Here is a 16,168-nt window from a genome sequence, read left to right on the forward strand (position 1 = left end):
CAAATTGCAGATCAATTCCATGTCTCAGGCCTATCATTTGTCCAGCAAGGACCATTCAAGCTCCCCCTACCCCTCACTAGATCCGGTAGGTATCCTGGACTCCTGACTCTCTCCCAAGGTCATGAGATGTGCCAAACCAATGCCTTACGGGGGGAAGGGAGTTTGGGCCCTGGTCAGACTGTCCGATAACTAAACTAACTAATCGCCCGTATACGGTGCACCAATCAACGGGGATCGGCTGGGCACCTAAGCCCTCGGTGTGTCCAGGACACATATACATTATACAGACACCCACCAATCTTCGTTTTGAGAGAAAGGTGACAGCGGGACTGCCCGCCTTGTGACTCCGAGAGGGTGGTTCGGAGCGGATCATAATTCTACTGGGCGGTAGGATCGCTAGAGAGGAAAACAAAAAAAAATGAGGCTGGGGTGTCTTGGCGTAATATTGGTCGTTGAAGTTCATAGAAAGCTATCCATCTGAAATGAAAAAGTGGCCACCGTGGAGGGGGTGGAGGTGGTGGAGTATGTCGCAAGTGCGCGATATCAATTTGATCAACATGCTTCGATCACCGAATGGTGATTCCATATTCACAAATGACAATTTGAAGGCAGCCAAACCATATCTCAATGACTCCGTGAAGAAACCCATTCAGTGTCTTTAGCCTGTCGAGCTGGGGAGTGGTCCACGGAGATGACTACTGGATGTGGCAGTGCTCTCCTTTGAAGGCCATATTATAGTGGATGTGTGGATGATATGCCGATCCAAGGGAGAATTATTTGAGATTGTCTAGTCTAAGGGAAGCTAAAGCCTCGTTATTGCGCTGATCCATTTGTCTACGGCGTGTCGCAATGATGCTGCTTATCGTATCAATCTCATCGCAGCACTCAAGAGAGAAAGAAATAAGCTTGTGAAGACTTTTTCATGGGATGGGGGTTAGATCAAAGCTGGAATACTAGAGAAGAGCATTGCCAGTATGCTCTGTTGTCGAAATTCATACGGAGTAGATATATATGTCTTTACCTCATATAAGCTAGCTACTACCTAGCAGTATACCTACCCAATCCCTAGGAAGAATGAACAGCTAACGTAAACTGTACATACACAATGGACCACGTGGGCCACGCCTCCTGGGAAGCTCTTCTCCCCATTGGTGGTAAACTAGTAACAGTAGTAGTTAGTAGTATTTCGTAGTAGTAAGTAATCCACACCAAATTCCTCTGAGAGAGCAATCGAGTGGCAAAACGATCCTTCTCCCGGCCACATAATGACCTGTCCCATATCTTTTGCCCCCTCCTTGATGCGATTTGTCTCATGCTGCTCCGGACTCCAGACTTTCAAACCCAAACCCCAGGCTTTCCCACTAAACCTCTAACATACCAACCTTATCGAGGGGCGATCGGTTGAGCGACTACAAGACTAAGCGATCGCTCTAATCGGGGTAAGCGAGGGGGGGGGGGGGGGGGGAGAAAGTGTACTCTAGTCTACCTATGGAGGGATAGAGGTAGGTTAGACCGGCGTCCTTCTTGCGTAGTGAGGAATCCAGGAACCGATCTTCAAAACTTACTGCGTGCATGCGCAGTGCACCCATTTCGTGCAGTATTAGGGATAGAGTCGTACTACGAGTTCGGTGCCACAGCGACGGTCTCAATATTGTGCCTTGCCAGCTGGTATCATGATATTTTCATGTGGTAATCAATCCCTAGCTAGGATACCGTGACGCCCGTGGGTTACAGACAGAAGACCAAAGGCCATACCACATCTTACAAACTAGTTACCAAACTGAGAGTGTTGTACACAATATGGAGGATGGGGCCATCGAATATCTTCCCGGAAAAGTCTAAGGAAGAAAGATTTCAAATGTCAATGAGTTCCACTATCCACTATCCACTAACTCTTACTACTACTTGATTAGATACTGGCTAGTATCTATCTCCTGTAGTGGTCCATACGATATCCATTTCTGCAGGTAAGAAATCTGCTGAGGGAATGCCTGCATATGACGCTAACCAAAAGGGGACGTGCAGGTTTTTTACTTATTTTGATTTTCCCTTTTGTGATTATTTTCCCTGTTGCTCCAGTGGAGAGTTCCCGGCGTGTCCGGTTCTGCCGATGAGCTTACCTGCTGATTAGTTACTAGTGGAGAGTAACTAGTCCTGCTTCTACGTCCTCCCTGCTCAGGAGGTGCTAACTCACTAATCCCAGACCCCAAAACAAAGACACCGCGGTGCCTCGAGGTCGTCCTCAAAGAAAGTGCGATGAGTAATCTCCCTTCAAGGCAAAGCGAGGAGAGCTGTCCTCCACCAGCGCGGCTTCAGTTCCTTGATTTCCCGCCACCCTCCATCCAGACTACACACACGACACAGACACTCGGTTGGAACAGGCTACTCCATATTGACTAGACTGCCAATCCCTAACACATGCACACACAGCACAGACACTGGGCAAATGACCATCACCATTCGGGCACCAATAGTGACAATCGTGGTCTGTGTGTTAACGGTAGGACGGTTTAGCCCAGCCTTTTCGGTGACTATCCTCCAGTCAGCCTCACGAGTAATACGAAAGGCCTTTTTTTGCTGCTGGACGGGCCGCGTTCGGGAAGCTGTTTGACATGTTTCCACAGAGAAGGTATGACAGCAGCAGCTCTTTTGCGGGGGACGCCCCCGTCGCAAAGCTGGAAACCTGCCGGAGAATCACCCGAACCCATTGGATGGGTTTCTCACCTTTGCAACGCCATCAAGCACCTGTCACCAACCTTTCTCCGTGGACATGCCTTCGACGGACATGGGCGCAACACAGTCGATCGCTACAGGTGTCAAATCGGTGCTAGGATTAGCACGCGACGAGGGCCTACCAATGCAAGTCAACCGAAGCGCGCGCGGTTTTCATTTATTTTTTTCCCCTGTCTGCTTATTTTTTTCTTTACTTTTTTTTCCCACCCTAGCCGCCACTGGACTCATCACATTCCCACCGGTCTGGAACCTCCACAACCTCCTTTTTTTGCGATCACAGCGCGTCGCGCCGAGCAAGTCCGGCACGGCGCGCGAGTACTAACAAGGAAGTGGGTGGAGAAGATCGTACCTACATTCTTATGTATGTGAACGGAGTAGTCCGTTCTGACGTACATGCGCATATACATGCGATTGTTGAGAACAATGATCAATGATGAAGACTCATGTCATATGCACTGGCATCGTTACAGTCCCGCAATGACCGTCCCGATTATCATTTCTGCCGTCGCTCAGGTTGCGATCGCAAAGACTGAGGCATGTGACATTCTTGGAGTAATGCCACTACTGCTACGAACTAGTGGGTGGCAGTTGGAGACTTTCTTTCTTTCTTTCTTTCTTTCTTTCTTCCTTTCTTTTTTCTTTTCCCGTCGTCTCTTTTCCCTGGTTTCGTTGACGGCAGCAATGGGCTAAAAAAGGAAGTCTGCCTTGGACAGCAAACGGGATAAAGCAAGCCATGGCATCCTCGAAGCCCAGCCCACCGTGCACCAGGATGGGGGAACCAATAGCCACGACGCATGGCGGAGATGTCAATTTGCGAGGATCAGCAGCTGGACAAAGCGCGACCCCCCCTCGGGCGACAGGACGATCCGAGTCTCTAGCTCCCGCTATCAGACTCGATACCAGCCAGGAGAGAGAAAAATGGCTAAACGGTATGAGCTAGGCGACGGGAAGCAAGCACCTAGTCTATACCTACGTAGATACGCCCGACTACTCCGTACAGCTAGACTACTTACACACATCCATGCATACATACATACCGAGGTATGATCATAACTAAATGACTCGAATAATGGGTGAATGACTGAGTAAGTGAAACCTTTTGACGGGGATCTCATTAGCTTAGCTCCTACGGAGTCCCAACTACTACCCACCCCGGTATAGTCCCGCACGAACAGAAAAGGATTATTATAGATACATTAGTTCATAGTTGGGCATTCCGGCCCATGTCATGTCCGTCGGGCCTGGAGATTAAAATAAAATTCAGGGGCTGAGCAAAAACAGCCCCCAGGTTACTAGATAGCTAGCTAGTCCGTAGTTACTACCTAGTAGGAAGAAGTAGGAAGGTCAGTCAGTCAGTCAATCAGTCAATCACATCACAGTACCTTTCTATCCCCTCTCATTGGTAAGAAAAGAAAAGAAAAGAAAGAAAAAGAGGCCTTCGTATTTCTCCCGGCTTAGACCAATAGTTACTACTTTCCATCCGGGGGCGGGCCACAGCCACGGCCACCATTTACTTAACTTGGGTAAGTTGGTAGGTGTCAGACTCAAAAGTACCCCTTTGCCCTGTGTGTCGTATCCGCTTCCCCCCTTCTCCTCCTTCCCCCCTGATCAGCAACCATGTGTTTGGGCTAGATGAGGTTCACTCAGCTCTTTGGAGGCCTTACCTGAGTTCTTTTTAGATGGTCTGGGAATGAAGCTAATGGCTAAACGGTACCCGTGTGTGTGTGTGTGTGTGTGTGTGTGTGCCATGCCACGCAACACTTGTACTAGTTATGAATCCATGCAATGCTACCATTTTTGCATTAGATTGCTTACCTATATAACATAACTAAGTTATCTATAGTTCATCCATCCAATCCTAAAAAAATAGCGTGAACAGGGCTCGTATATCACACATCACATAGGGAACACAACAATAATGCAAAGCTACACCATGTAATTATTAAGTAGGTAGTGATAGTGGTGAGTATCTCGGAGAAAGAATCCGAGTCACTATCACAATCACCATAGTTAACCACCAAGATATATACTTCGAATTCTAATCAAATGAAATCAAGTCAACAGTGGAGACCATTTAAGTAGTTTCGAATACACCAATTTTTTGCATACCTAATTACATACATACTTACATACATACACATTACTTGACAGATAAACAGATAAACAGACAGACAGAACGACTAAACTAACCCTTCCCCCTGCTGACCTGGACTAGCCTTTCTAACCGAGAGAGGAAATCCTCCAATCGAGCTGAGAGCCTCACTATATGGTGTTCTCTGGTTGGTTGGTTGATTGATGGGATCGATGAAGGAATGGATGGATGGACTATAGGTGATGCTTTTTTGGCTGAGAGATAGTCAATTAAATTGGAATCGGGCTGAGATATATGTATGTATGTATGTAAGTTTAAAGTTCTCAGTCGTTTGCCTTTTGCCTGCTTTGCTTTGCTTGGGGAGGGTGTGTGCGGACCATATATAACAATGTGTGTGTGCATGATGCTTACTGTATGTGTACTAGTTACTCGATTGGATGTTGAGTATGGAGTATGATGGTAGTGGTCGTATAGTCTGTGGGGATTGGGGATGTCTATGTTCTTACTGCGGAGTATGCAGTCAGTAATCCACCTGAGGTATTAGGAATCGCACACACGCACCTGGTACATAGGTATTAGCATCTACCAAACAACAGTCGAAAGCATCACCCTAGATAGTAGCATACTTTTTCTCCTCGACATTATAGAATACTACTCAAATGATAAAGAGATGAAAATTCGACTCATCAAATTCACACATCCATATTTACCTTTCGACCGAGAAACCCAAATATCATCTACTATATCTAACCGATATGCACATCTCAAACTTTCTACTATTAAATATGGTGTAGAGGGGGGGCGTATATATTAAAGACAGAAACACAGATAAACCAATCATATTTGCCCGATCAATGTGATCGAGGTGTTTCGTAAGGTTGTCATTTGATCGTAGGGGCCTGAGCATCACACACACATACCCTGGTTACAGAATGGATAGATATGGACAGCACTTCGGCATTTGGGAAGGGGAAATAGTATCCGAAAGAACGAACATTTTTACACATACTACTATCTCTACTTACTGCTATGCTACACAGTACGGAGTGCCAGAACTCAATAATATCAAATTGATGAATACGGGGTATACATGAGTCAGGCAGTAGTAATGATACTAAGATCAAATTGTTGTTGCCGTGTCTGCTGACACTGATCTTATCACCATCATAACTAACTAATCCAGCATCCATAGTTACTTGGTAATTCTCGCCTCACTGCACTTGATCCTTTCAAATGATGATATGCACATCACAGAACCAATGATTGAGATATGGAAGTACAATTCCGAGTGAAAACCAGTATATGATAAACAGCACATTAGCACATTCTTTTTTTTTTCTTTCATCCCCCACTGATAGACTTTTACCATTCTAGTAAGTAATGTGTATGCACTCTGGGCCTACTCGGACTTATGCATATGTAGGTATGAGTAAGAATGCTAAACTACATCTAGTATGATATGACTGGACTAGCACGTACGTGTCAGATGCGTCGGATTTGATTTGCGATTGGGGGGTGGTTGGGGGAAGGAAGCTAAACTAAGACACAAAAAGTGGTTCGGGGTTGGTTCTAGTCCGGTCTGGATTGGATTGTAATACTCACTCAAAAGTAAGTGGATAATCGGATTCTCCGTCTCAGCTACACTTTCCTATCTACTTGCTTGCTTAGTGTGGTGCTACTGCAACTGCTACTGCGAGAGAAGGAGGGAGGGAGATGCATGCCATAGGTAGAAAGGTACAGTTATGTGGGGATGAGGAGAGTCTGTGTCTGTGAGATGCATGTCAAATAATCACGATCGTAAGTGAGAAAGATGATTTGAAATATTTCTTTTCTAATTCTGGATCTTCGGGTATGGTGTTATTGTTAGAATGTGCTATGGTTACAATGGCATCTCACTCATACTGCTACTCCGTACACCTGCTTCAAGAGACCACGCGGTTACCTACAGAACATGCATCGCTTTGCCCAAAATAGAGCGCATTTCCCTCCCCTCAGGTCTTGTGCAACATCATGCATTTCTATTGTGGAGCAGTCTTTCAATCGTCTAATCAATCTAAGACAGGAATATCGTTTCAGCCGCTGAAACCAAAGCAAATGCCAACGGAACGTCATAATGCCAATACATCCAAGCCGTCATAGTACACTCTGATGATGCCATGCAATGTAGACGCTGGTTCTGGTCGTCTAATATCAACTGCAAACAAAGTGGTATATGAAACAAAAAAAAAATTGAAAATGAAATCCAAACATTAACATCAACGGAACCTCAGTTCAGAAACTGAGTCTCCGGCTGCTGTCGGAGGAGATAGTGGAAGATGCGCCAAATACCCTTCAGCGCTTCCACACGGTCTTCGCCCTTCAAGAGATCGTACCACCGGGTGCGTCGTAGCTGTAGAACATGCCACGGTTGCTCCGGCGTGTCGGTTACAGGTGGGAAATTGCTGGACCCATTGGTGATAACTTCGAGATATCGTCGGTGTACGCGCAGATGAAGGATCGACACGTGATGATTGATGGAGGACAATAAGTAGATCTGCCGTTTCAGTTAGTCTCTATACATGTAACCCAAACAAAGTATGCATCGGACCAGCCTACTTACATCGTCAAAGGCACTGTCGAGTGGCTTCCCAATCTGAATATACCGCATCCGCTTGTCCCAAAGACCCGGCCCGGGCTGGATAATCTTCCACCTGTCGCTATTACTCATTTTTCGCGCCGAGCTCGGTCGACGCGATGCGAGAAACGGGTGCTCGTACTTGGAGCGCTTGCGTGCATATCCAGACTCCGATGGCAGCTTGTCCTCCCCATGTGTCTCCTTCTCGTTGTCACTGACGGAGTCATTGGGGGCGCCGCCCCATCGGGGCACTGTCGTCCACCACTTGCCTTCACCTGGTCGCACCTCTGCTTCCCCTTGTCTCGCCCGTTCCTGGGCTGTCAGGAGCATGGCACCCACCTCCCGAAGCAAATCACACACTTCTCCCATACCAGAGCCGGGGGGATCATGTGGTCCGCGCCACGAGGTCTCAGGTCGGCACTGAGCTGCGAAGATAGGCCCCTCCATCATACCGCTTCGCGCCAGCTGACGGTCCTTTGGCGACCTTGCGGCTTGGAAGGTGTGTCTGACAGGGAAGAGCACGGTCTTCACAGCCAGCCGAGGTGGAGAGATGGGAGGGGCCGCCTGGCAGCCAAAAGGCCAAGCGGCCATTTCGGCCAACGCTCGAACAGTCTCCTCGCGCACATCCTCTGGCATTTCCTGTCCGGCACCAAGACGGCGACCCTTGTACATAGTCACCATTTCCTGCTTTGTGTCTGGCTGCGTTTGAGAACCGTCTTCTGCCGCTTCTGCAGGCGGCGCTGGGTCGACGTCCATGGATGTTTCCATGTTGTCTTGGTGCTGTGCATCCCCATCGGTCTGCATTTTGTCTATGCCGTCTTGCTCTGATGTGGATGGGGGCGGCGTTTTCGGGCGCTCGTAATAGTTGTCCAAACTGCTGTCCCAGTATTGGGCCATCCGTTCCAGGCCCGTCCAGAACTTCCTCGTTTGAGCCACACGCACCCTCTGACGGCCCTCGCGGGGAGGCAGTCTGCCCACCTCTCTGAAAGCGTCATCGTTGTCCAGTAGGAGTTCGTTCTGTAATACCTCGAATCGGTCTCGGGAGGGATATGAATTGCCGTTGTCCATCAGAATGGGACAGCCATCCTCATCTACCGGGGATGAGCGAGCTGACAAGTTCTCCCAAGGGAGCGGAGGAGCCGTGTTCGCTCCGCTCTGACGAACGATGTCTGCCGCGGACACATTCTCTTCTAGTCTCAAATTGAGCGCCTCAAACTTCTGTGTATTGATATCCTGCGGCCGTCGGATTGATGCCAGCACTTCACTCAGCCTCGACAGAGTAGCCTCCGGGTCCTTATCCGAAAGTTCCGGCAGCTTGTAGACGGGAAAGTCAAGGGGTGTGGGGGCGGGAGGAGGACGACGCTCTTTCTCCGGCTCTGAGCTCACGGAGGGTAGCCCTGCATCGCGTGTCAGTATTGAGGAAAGAGCCTCGTGGGTACGTTCAGATCAGTCAGCCAGGCTGACAGCAGGCCAGGAGAGTTGGGGGGCCATTGGTGCAATCGAACATGGATTGAATGCGGACACGAATTGTCTCTTGTAAGTTGGAGACGATCGGACCAGGCGCGACCGTCTCAGCGACCGGGTCCCTTCACCATCATCACACCACTACTACTACCACCACCACTCTGACCATTTTCCGATGGGACCACGCCGATTTCGCAGGACGCATAGAAAGCACAGAGAGGCGCACAAAATACGAGACGAGTCGAAAGAAAGCAAGGGGAAGGCGAATGGCGACCGAGCGGGAAGGGAAAGCTTACCCAGGGTACTACACCAGCCAAACATGATGCCGTAATTAGATTGCGGGAAGGCGGAACGGGAACCAGTGATGCCAGTGGTTTGTGTCTTCTCTAGTACTCTATGCGCCAAATGGAGGAGTCGAATCGAATCAACAGACAAAAAGGGATGCGATGTGGGATGTGATGCGAGACCTCAGCACTAGAAGGAGGCTGAGCCGTTTAGTCCGTCACTCTGCGATGTGAAGCTAACCGGCAGTGGGGGAGAAATAAAAGAAGCACGAGGCACACACGGAGGGAAAGACAAATAAGAGGGCGGAATCGAGTACTTCAGTTAGTGGAAGTAGATGAACCAGTCAGCGGGAAGAATGAGACTTGGTTAGTGGCAACCAGGAGTGGAGGAGGAGGAGAGAGAAGAGGCAGTGGAAATTGTTGGATGGATGTTGGATAAATGCGATGAAGGCAGTGGATGAGAGGGGAAGGGAAGTTGCATGCATTGAAAGGGCAAGTGAAGAGTCGAGTGGAATCTTTAATAAGTAAATGGTTAGTCGCTTTCAGTTCGCCTTACTAGCCTCTCATTAGTGAGTTAGTCTTGACTTGACACTCCCGAGCTTCATGGAATGATGGCAAGTGGAGTTGGACCCATTCGATTCTTTCCCTTTTCTTTCCTCCCTCCGTCTATCGCCAATCCATCCATCCATTTCATACTTCCGGATATCCTCTAACATGTCTTTTGCATCTGGTCTCCAGTTTACTCATCGTGAAGGTGCCTGGCGATTTCCCCTGGCCCAATATTGCGGGGGAAGGCAAAGTATGGGGATAACCATGGCTGCCCAGCGCCTTTCCCATTCTTGGGCTCTTCGAAGAACGGAACTCTCTCAATTGCTGTGATGTCAATTGACTACCGATCCACCCTTTCCTGATGGCGTTTAGGCCAATACATGCCCTCCAATTCTGGGGTGAAGATAATGGAGGTGTGGAGTTGACGAGGGGACTGTAGTAGTTAGACTTGATCCCTGGGAAGATGGGGGCGGCAATTCTCTCTTCTCTTTGAAAATCGCTATTGTGCACTCACTCCATCCTTATCCGGGACATCATCACGCATACATATACATCGTTCAGATTATCTCGTGGGTGATCCAGTGCATTTGGAGAGATTGTAGTCTGTAACTTTACACCCAGTAGCATGATACCACTATAACTAGCTGTCCATCTAAATCGTTATGACAAGACCAACTGGTCAGTTCTTCATCCGAAAGATGGGACTGTCCTAATCAGGCTAGTTGCAGTCTGACTCAGCTTGCACATGATGGCACTAATGTGGAAATGGATTAGCGGTGGCTGACTGGATTGTCCCAAAAGGATAACTCAGTCACGGGGCCCCCCGCTTGATCAGCGTCATCAGCCAATGAGTATCTGCCAATCACACTTTCCTCACAATTACTTAATTAATCCGATCAGGCAATTGAGCCAATCAGTCCATATTCCATCTTCTCTTTACTCTCCCACCCATCCATCTATCCTTCCTTTCCATCACCCTCCACTGTTCAGCTCCATCAAGATAGATGAATCCATTCGATGTGCCATGTTGTGACTGACTTTGGTTCCCTAGGTTTTATCCCCCTCCCCACCCCCTTCCATAATCCAATAAAACCGTTCCAATGTCTGGTGGTTCCTGGCCACACCCCAAGGGCCGTTAAACACAACGCTAGGGGCGAGGGGCCTAAACCCCCCTCTCTGGCCAGCGACTAATGCCGCCCAGCACCTTCGTTAGAGCTGCCTCTGCATCGCGGATTGGATGTCTTGGATAACTGCGGTTTCATCTACTTCCTCAAGGGCAGCAATCTCTTCCAAACCCCCCTGCTTCCTGTCGTCACAGCCGGTTTGTTGGTCCACCCTGTACATGGCGCTTGGCCAAACACAATGTGCTTCTTTTGTTTGTTTCCAGGGACCCTGGTCTTCTTCTCTTCTCGCTCTCATCCCTGCTCCTTCACAGCCTCTCTATTTCATAGCTTCTTCAATATATCTGAATCTCTCTTCTTTCTTCACGTGTGATCGAAATCTCACGCGTTTTTGGCCCTCCCGCCTCACCAGCCCATCCTGAAACAGGTGCACCACCTCCAGGCCATTGCCTCTGACATCTGCTGTCATGGCCTACCTGTCTCCTCCCGGCAGAGAAAATCAGCAATGAGACGGGCTTAGCATGTGTGTATCTGCTTTCTTCGACTGTACCCACGGCTTCCGTTTGTTCACTCTTTCCATACCTTCGTGAGCCGGTCATTCACTACATCGAGTACTACTATACCACCATTGCCGCGGCCTCCCCCCGCTCTTTTTTTACGCGCCAGCGGCTTCAAATCCAGGGTTTCCCTCTTTTTTTTTACCACTTTACCATCATACCTGGTTCTTCATGCAGGCCACGTTCTTCGCTTCTTCCCCTCCTTGATCCAGCAAATTGCTTCTTGCGTCCTCCGGCCTGCGGGCTTGGCGACATGTCCAGGTCGGGCTCTGCGGTTCTCCATCAGAGTTCGAGATGTGCAACTAAGGTTCCTCGACACTCCAATATAGTTGTGTCTTCTGCACCAGTAATCACCAGTTCTTCCTTTACCTCGGCCGCGTTTGCTCCCTCATTCACGAGTCCGGTCCCCGCGTCCTCGACCGAAAGCTCATTATCGATCGAGCCCTCCCCGTCCAACACATGGCATTCAACAGCTGCAGCTGCAGTAGTCCTCACAGATGCCACGACTACACAGTCGTCACAACCATCGGTTGTTGACTCTGTGGTTGTCTTCACGACAACTTCATCCTCTACCCCAGCAAACCCTAGCGACTACAACCTCATACAGACGCACACAGAGGATGGTACTCATTTTCACATGCCTGTGTCGTCACGGACAAGTTCAATATCAAGCTACCAAACGCAACCGTCGACATCAGAATCCTCCACTTCTGTACTAAGCCCCATAACTTCCACGACTTCAACGACGTCAACTACACAGTACCCCCACACCACTTCCACTTCGTTTATTCCACACTCAGCAGTAACTAGCGCTATCTCTTCAGCCAGTAACTCTTCGCATGGCTACATAGATCAATCGGATCATGGTGGCTCTCACCCCTCGCTGGGCGCAATCTTGGGTGGCGTTCTGGGAGGTGTAGCTTTTGTTGCTCTTGCGCTTGCAATAGGTTATTTTGTGATGCGTTACAAGCGGCGCAAACCTCGTGATGAGCTGGCCACCGGTACGAGTGAAGAACACCTGCAAGAGGACCGCAGTCCGGCTACTTCCTCAGCAGGCTCACATCAAGTATATCAATCATGCGGGTCATCTTTCACCGACAACTCCTCTACCCCCTCCAGCCCTCTGCGCGCTATGTTCCCGGTATCAATCCCGGCTAAGAGCTACCAAGCGCGTCGGACCCCTTCTGGTCCAAATCTCCTCTCCGATGCAAACCCTTTCCTAGACTCTGCGGAGATCAAGTATGTGTCGCGCGGCAGCGGCGTGCCCAGCACCGCGGGGACGCTTCGCAACCCGTTCGCCGATGCCGCTCCAAGCCACACTGTGGTCATGCGACAATCATATATGTCGCAGCGACCCACGTCAACTGCCTGGTATTCCATGCACAGTGATCGCAGCTTAGGCAGTACGCTCCACCTCCCTGGGCGGAGCAGCGCGGGAAGTAGCCTGCAACGACTCAGCTATCCGTTCACCGTGGCTGAGCTAGAAGCATGCGAGCCCATGGCCAGACTAAGCACGCGCAGTGATCCCTTCGATCTGGAATGTCCACCCCACGCCATGCACAGGCGTAGTTCTACCGTCATACCAATAGGGCATGTCTAACTTACGACTGACGTGAGAGAAGATATAGCTTTGTTTTGGCTGCCTGCACACCGAGTGTAGGACATGAAGAAGCACATGAGATATGCGACATGAGTCCACGCTATCATCTGCGGTCATGCATATGGTATTTTCGTTTGGGTCGTTGAGCAAGGGGTGCGCAGAGAGAGGAGCATATTTTACTTCAACATGAATGTATATGTATTTTACCTATGATTGATTTGGATTTTTATCAGGCATAACACACAAGTGATGAGTAGGAGTAGCGAAGGGTGCCATGCTCTCACTGTTGTATTTGTATGTGTACGATAATTTACATGTTCAATTGTCGTGTGCGAATGAATACAATATCCAAATTTTGTTTAAATGCGATATTAATTACCATATAGTAGTATCTTGAGTACTAGTAATATACAGAAGAAAATAGTTTTTGAAATTGACTAGACACTACTACTGTATAGTATGCTGCACACCCTACCAATGATCAGAAGTTGCGGATCGATCCTTAAACAACTATTATTTTAGCCATCGCTCAGCTGGACTTCTGTTTTTACTGGCTGCTATCTCTTGATTTGCCTTCGTCGCAACATATCTACTATAACCAGTTGGTTGGGTTTTAGTTAATGCCGAGCGTGATGGTTGTGGTGGATATATATATTCTCGTTCATCCTCTGTGAATTCGGACTACTGCTGGCTAACTACTAGTACTAGCACACTAGTAATAGTAGATGAACCGTGACCACGATTCCCCACCACAACCGCCGAATTCAAGAACATCTGAACGATTGAGCAGCATACTAGTATCATAACTAGACAAGGGAATAAATACATATAATATCGATATTAGACTGTATCTAATTTGACATGTAAGATCCTATATTGATTTTTTCCGTGAAGAAAACACAAGAACTACTTAAGCTACTACTAACTTAGTAGTAGAGGCAAATCCCCACACAGACCAACGTAGCAAGTTCGACAACTTGAAATAGTAAGGAGTACTAATAGAGAGAAAATAGAGTAGAATTAAAAGAGTACGATTTGGGAAAGTCAGATGATACAACCTACTGCTGATTTAAGACCACACAACGCATCCCACAGAAAGATAGAGAATTTCAATATGCCATTCTACTTCCCTTTTAGTAAAGGGAAAAAAGTGGGGATGATGCAGCTTCATTCACTCCAGGCTGACTCTGAGGGGCAGACAGGCAGCCTTGACTTTTGACGTAATTTGAAGGAGGGGAATTAACGTAGATTTGGCTGCATTTCAATACTTTATGCAACCTAAACTACAAGTACCATCTAGATCATTACAGGGAACCAACTTGTGTGTTAACCCTCGGAATGATATTCAGAATGTGCGTTACGACATTACATGTTCAGTGCAGAGGTAAAGAGGAAGGAAAAAAGAGAAAAGCAGCGTGTGCTTTGGGAGAAAGCAGCAGAGGGAACAAAGTATCCGGGCGGGAGTTGGCTGGATTTGATATCGGATAGCAATTCAAAAGGGCATTTTGCACGGTCCGGGAAGAGAGGAAAGAAAAAGTTGGCGAGAAGATGAAGAAAGAGGTAAAAAAAAATTGGAAATTTCGTATCACACAAAGCGCCATGCCATTGTTTTGCTTTAACAGTTAGGTCTTTTTCCTTTTTTTTGCGTGGTCCTTTCACATGCCCTTCCCCGTGAAGAGGAAGAGACGGGGATGACGATGATGGTGATGATGGTGCATATCCTTGATCCCCAACCCTGTTCCAGGCTCCCGATACGATCCAAACAACCCCGTCCCGGATGAATCGAGCCACCGAGCCAGACCTGCAACGAACACGGAGTGGTCGATCAAAGTCCGTGGGCTGATCGATTCCCTCCCCCGTTTCAACCTCCGCACCGCCCAAGTTCGTTAACTGAGGAAATTTACTCCTGAGCCTCAGCAACGAGGGCGTTCTGCTTGGCCTCCTTGCGCTCCAGGCGTCTCTCACGGAGAGCCTTGTTCTTGGCACGCTTAGCATCCATCTCCTCCTTGAGGAGACGCTCACGCTGCCTCTCAGCCTTGGCCTTCTGGATCTGTAGTACGAAAAGAAATCACGTTAGCCCTTTTCTTCTTTATCTTCCCATCAAATGACCGTATACACCCGTCCCATCCCGTAGTCTCGAGGGTTGTAGCGATTTTATCCAAAAAAAGAGATAGATAGCGGCGTGACTTACGTGCTCGATGAGGGAACGCTTGTGCTTGAAGGTGTTACCCTTGCTCAGGTGGTAGAGCTCGTGGTACAGGTGCTTGTCGATCTTGCCGGAGGCGCGGTAGCGGACGAGCAGACGACGGAGAACACGCATGCGGCGCATCCAGAGGATCTGGCTTTAATCCGATATCCATCAGCACATATCCATTTTTCATCATCTTCCTTCGCATATGACATCTCGCTGAAAGTCGTGGGCGACCGAGAAAGGCCTTTTTCTTGCAACGGCACTCAAGGGGTTGGACATTGAGCATACCTGGGCATACGAGCCTCCTTGGTACCCTTGCGCTTACCGAGACCACGGTGGCGGCCGATGCGGCGGGCGGCGGCGAGCTCACGGGCACGGGAGCGGGAGTGCATGGTGACGGGCTTGCGGATGATGAGGCCATCGCTGACGAGCTTGCGGATGGTCTGGCGGGAGTTGGCGTTGGAGATCTCATTCATCTCATTGGGGTCGAGCCAAATCTTGCGCTTGCCGCAGCCCACCACGGAGGCGGCGAGGCGCTTCTGGGTGCGAAGGTTGACCCTGTGTGGTTGCAAAGAAAGCAGTCGGTCAGCATGAAGTCCAAACCGATCGGGGGGTTGCTGCTGATGCTTTTGACACGAAAAAGCGCCATCTTGAAGCGAATCCGGGGCGTGTGGACGGGGAAAGAGGGGGGGAGAATATACAGTCCAGCGACGGAACAGTAATTCCCCTCCCTGTGATGCAGCAAAATCCAAAAGCTGAAGATGAACTCACATCTTGATGTCGGCGTATCGACGGTCGTTGGCGGATGATGTTCGTTGCACTCGTCGACGGGTAGAATTCCCAGGGCGAGGAGTTTGAGATACGGCGGCTGATTAGCTAAGCGGTTGTGTCTGCTAAGCGAGACCAGCAAAACCCTCTGTTAGGGTTCGTGCCCCAGACGCTTGTCCCGATCCGGGGAACACC

General features: G+C 48.9%; 5 protein-coding genes across 5 annotated transcripts; 2 read left to right on the forward strand and 3 right to left on the reverse strand.

The window, feature by feature from the left end:
• Positions 1-7,091: 7,091 nt before the first annotated feature.
• On the reverse strand, positions 7,092-8,946 carry ASPBRDRAFT_200165 (uncharacterized protein; the record flags this gene model as incomplete). Its single annotated transcript, XM_067621402.1, has 3 exons — positions 7,092-7,358; positions 7,425-8,836; positions 8,904-8,946. The coding sequence occupies 3 exons, from the start codon at positions 8,944-8,946 to the stop codon at positions 7,092-7,094; spliced, it is 1,722 nt and encodes a 573-aa protein (XP_067474708.1).
• On the reverse strand, positions 8,794-9,255 carry ASPBRDRAFT_48005 (uncharacterized protein). The gene is made up of 2 exons (XM_067625998.1): positions 8,945-9,255; positions 8,794-8,836 (listed from the first exon to the last, which is right to left on the reverse strand). The coding sequence occupies exon 1, from the start codon at positions 9,222-9,224 to the stop codon at positions 9,051-9,053; it is 174 nt and encodes a 57-aa protein (XP_067474709.1). The 5' UTR covers positions 9,225-9,255; the 3' UTR covers positions 8,794-8,836; positions 8,945-9,050.
• Positions 9,256-10,871: 1,616 nt separating this feature from the next.
• ASPBRDRAFT_343713 (uncharacterized protein) lies at positions 10,872-11,473 on the forward strand. The gene has a single exon (XM_067623225.1). It carries the CDS (start codon positions 10,974-10,976, stop codon positions 11,277-11,279), a length of 306 nt encoding a protein of 101 aa, XP_067474710.1. The 5' UTR covers positions 10,872-10,973; the 3' UTR covers positions 11,280-11,473.
• Positions 11,474-12,051: 578 nt separating this feature from the next.
• ASPBRDRAFT_135842 (uncharacterized protein) lies at positions 12,052-13,014 on the forward strand (the record flags this gene model as incomplete). Its single annotated transcript, XM_067618731.1, has 1 exon — positions 12,052-13,014. The coding sequence occupies one exon, from the start codon at positions 12,052-12,054 to the stop codon at positions 13,012-13,014; it is 963 nt and encodes a 320-aa protein (XP_067474711.1).
• A 1,734-nt stretch (positions 13,015-14,748) lies between these two features.
• ASPBRDRAFT_343792 (60S ribosomal protein eL19) lies at positions 14,749-16,135 on the reverse strand. The gene is made up of 5 exons (XM_067623226.1): positions 15,977-16,135; positions 15,494-15,763; positions 15,206-15,356; positions 14,782-15,064; position 14,749 (listed from the first exon to the last, which is right to left on the reverse strand). Coding segments are annotated over exons 1-4 (573 nt in total). The 5' UTR covers positions 15,979-16,135; the 3' UTR covers position 14,749; positions 14,782-14,914.
• Positions 16,136-16,168: the final 33 nt, after the last annotated feature.

The sequence above is a fragment of the Aspergillus brasiliensis genome, assembly GCF_001889945.1.
Source record: "Aspergillus brasiliensis CBS 101740 unplaced genomic scaffold ASPBRscaffold_16, whole genome shotgun sequence".
Classification (NCBI taxonomy): Eukaryota; Fungi; Ascomycota; class Eurotiomycetes; order Eurotiales; family Aspergillaceae; genus Aspergillus; species Aspergillus brasiliensis.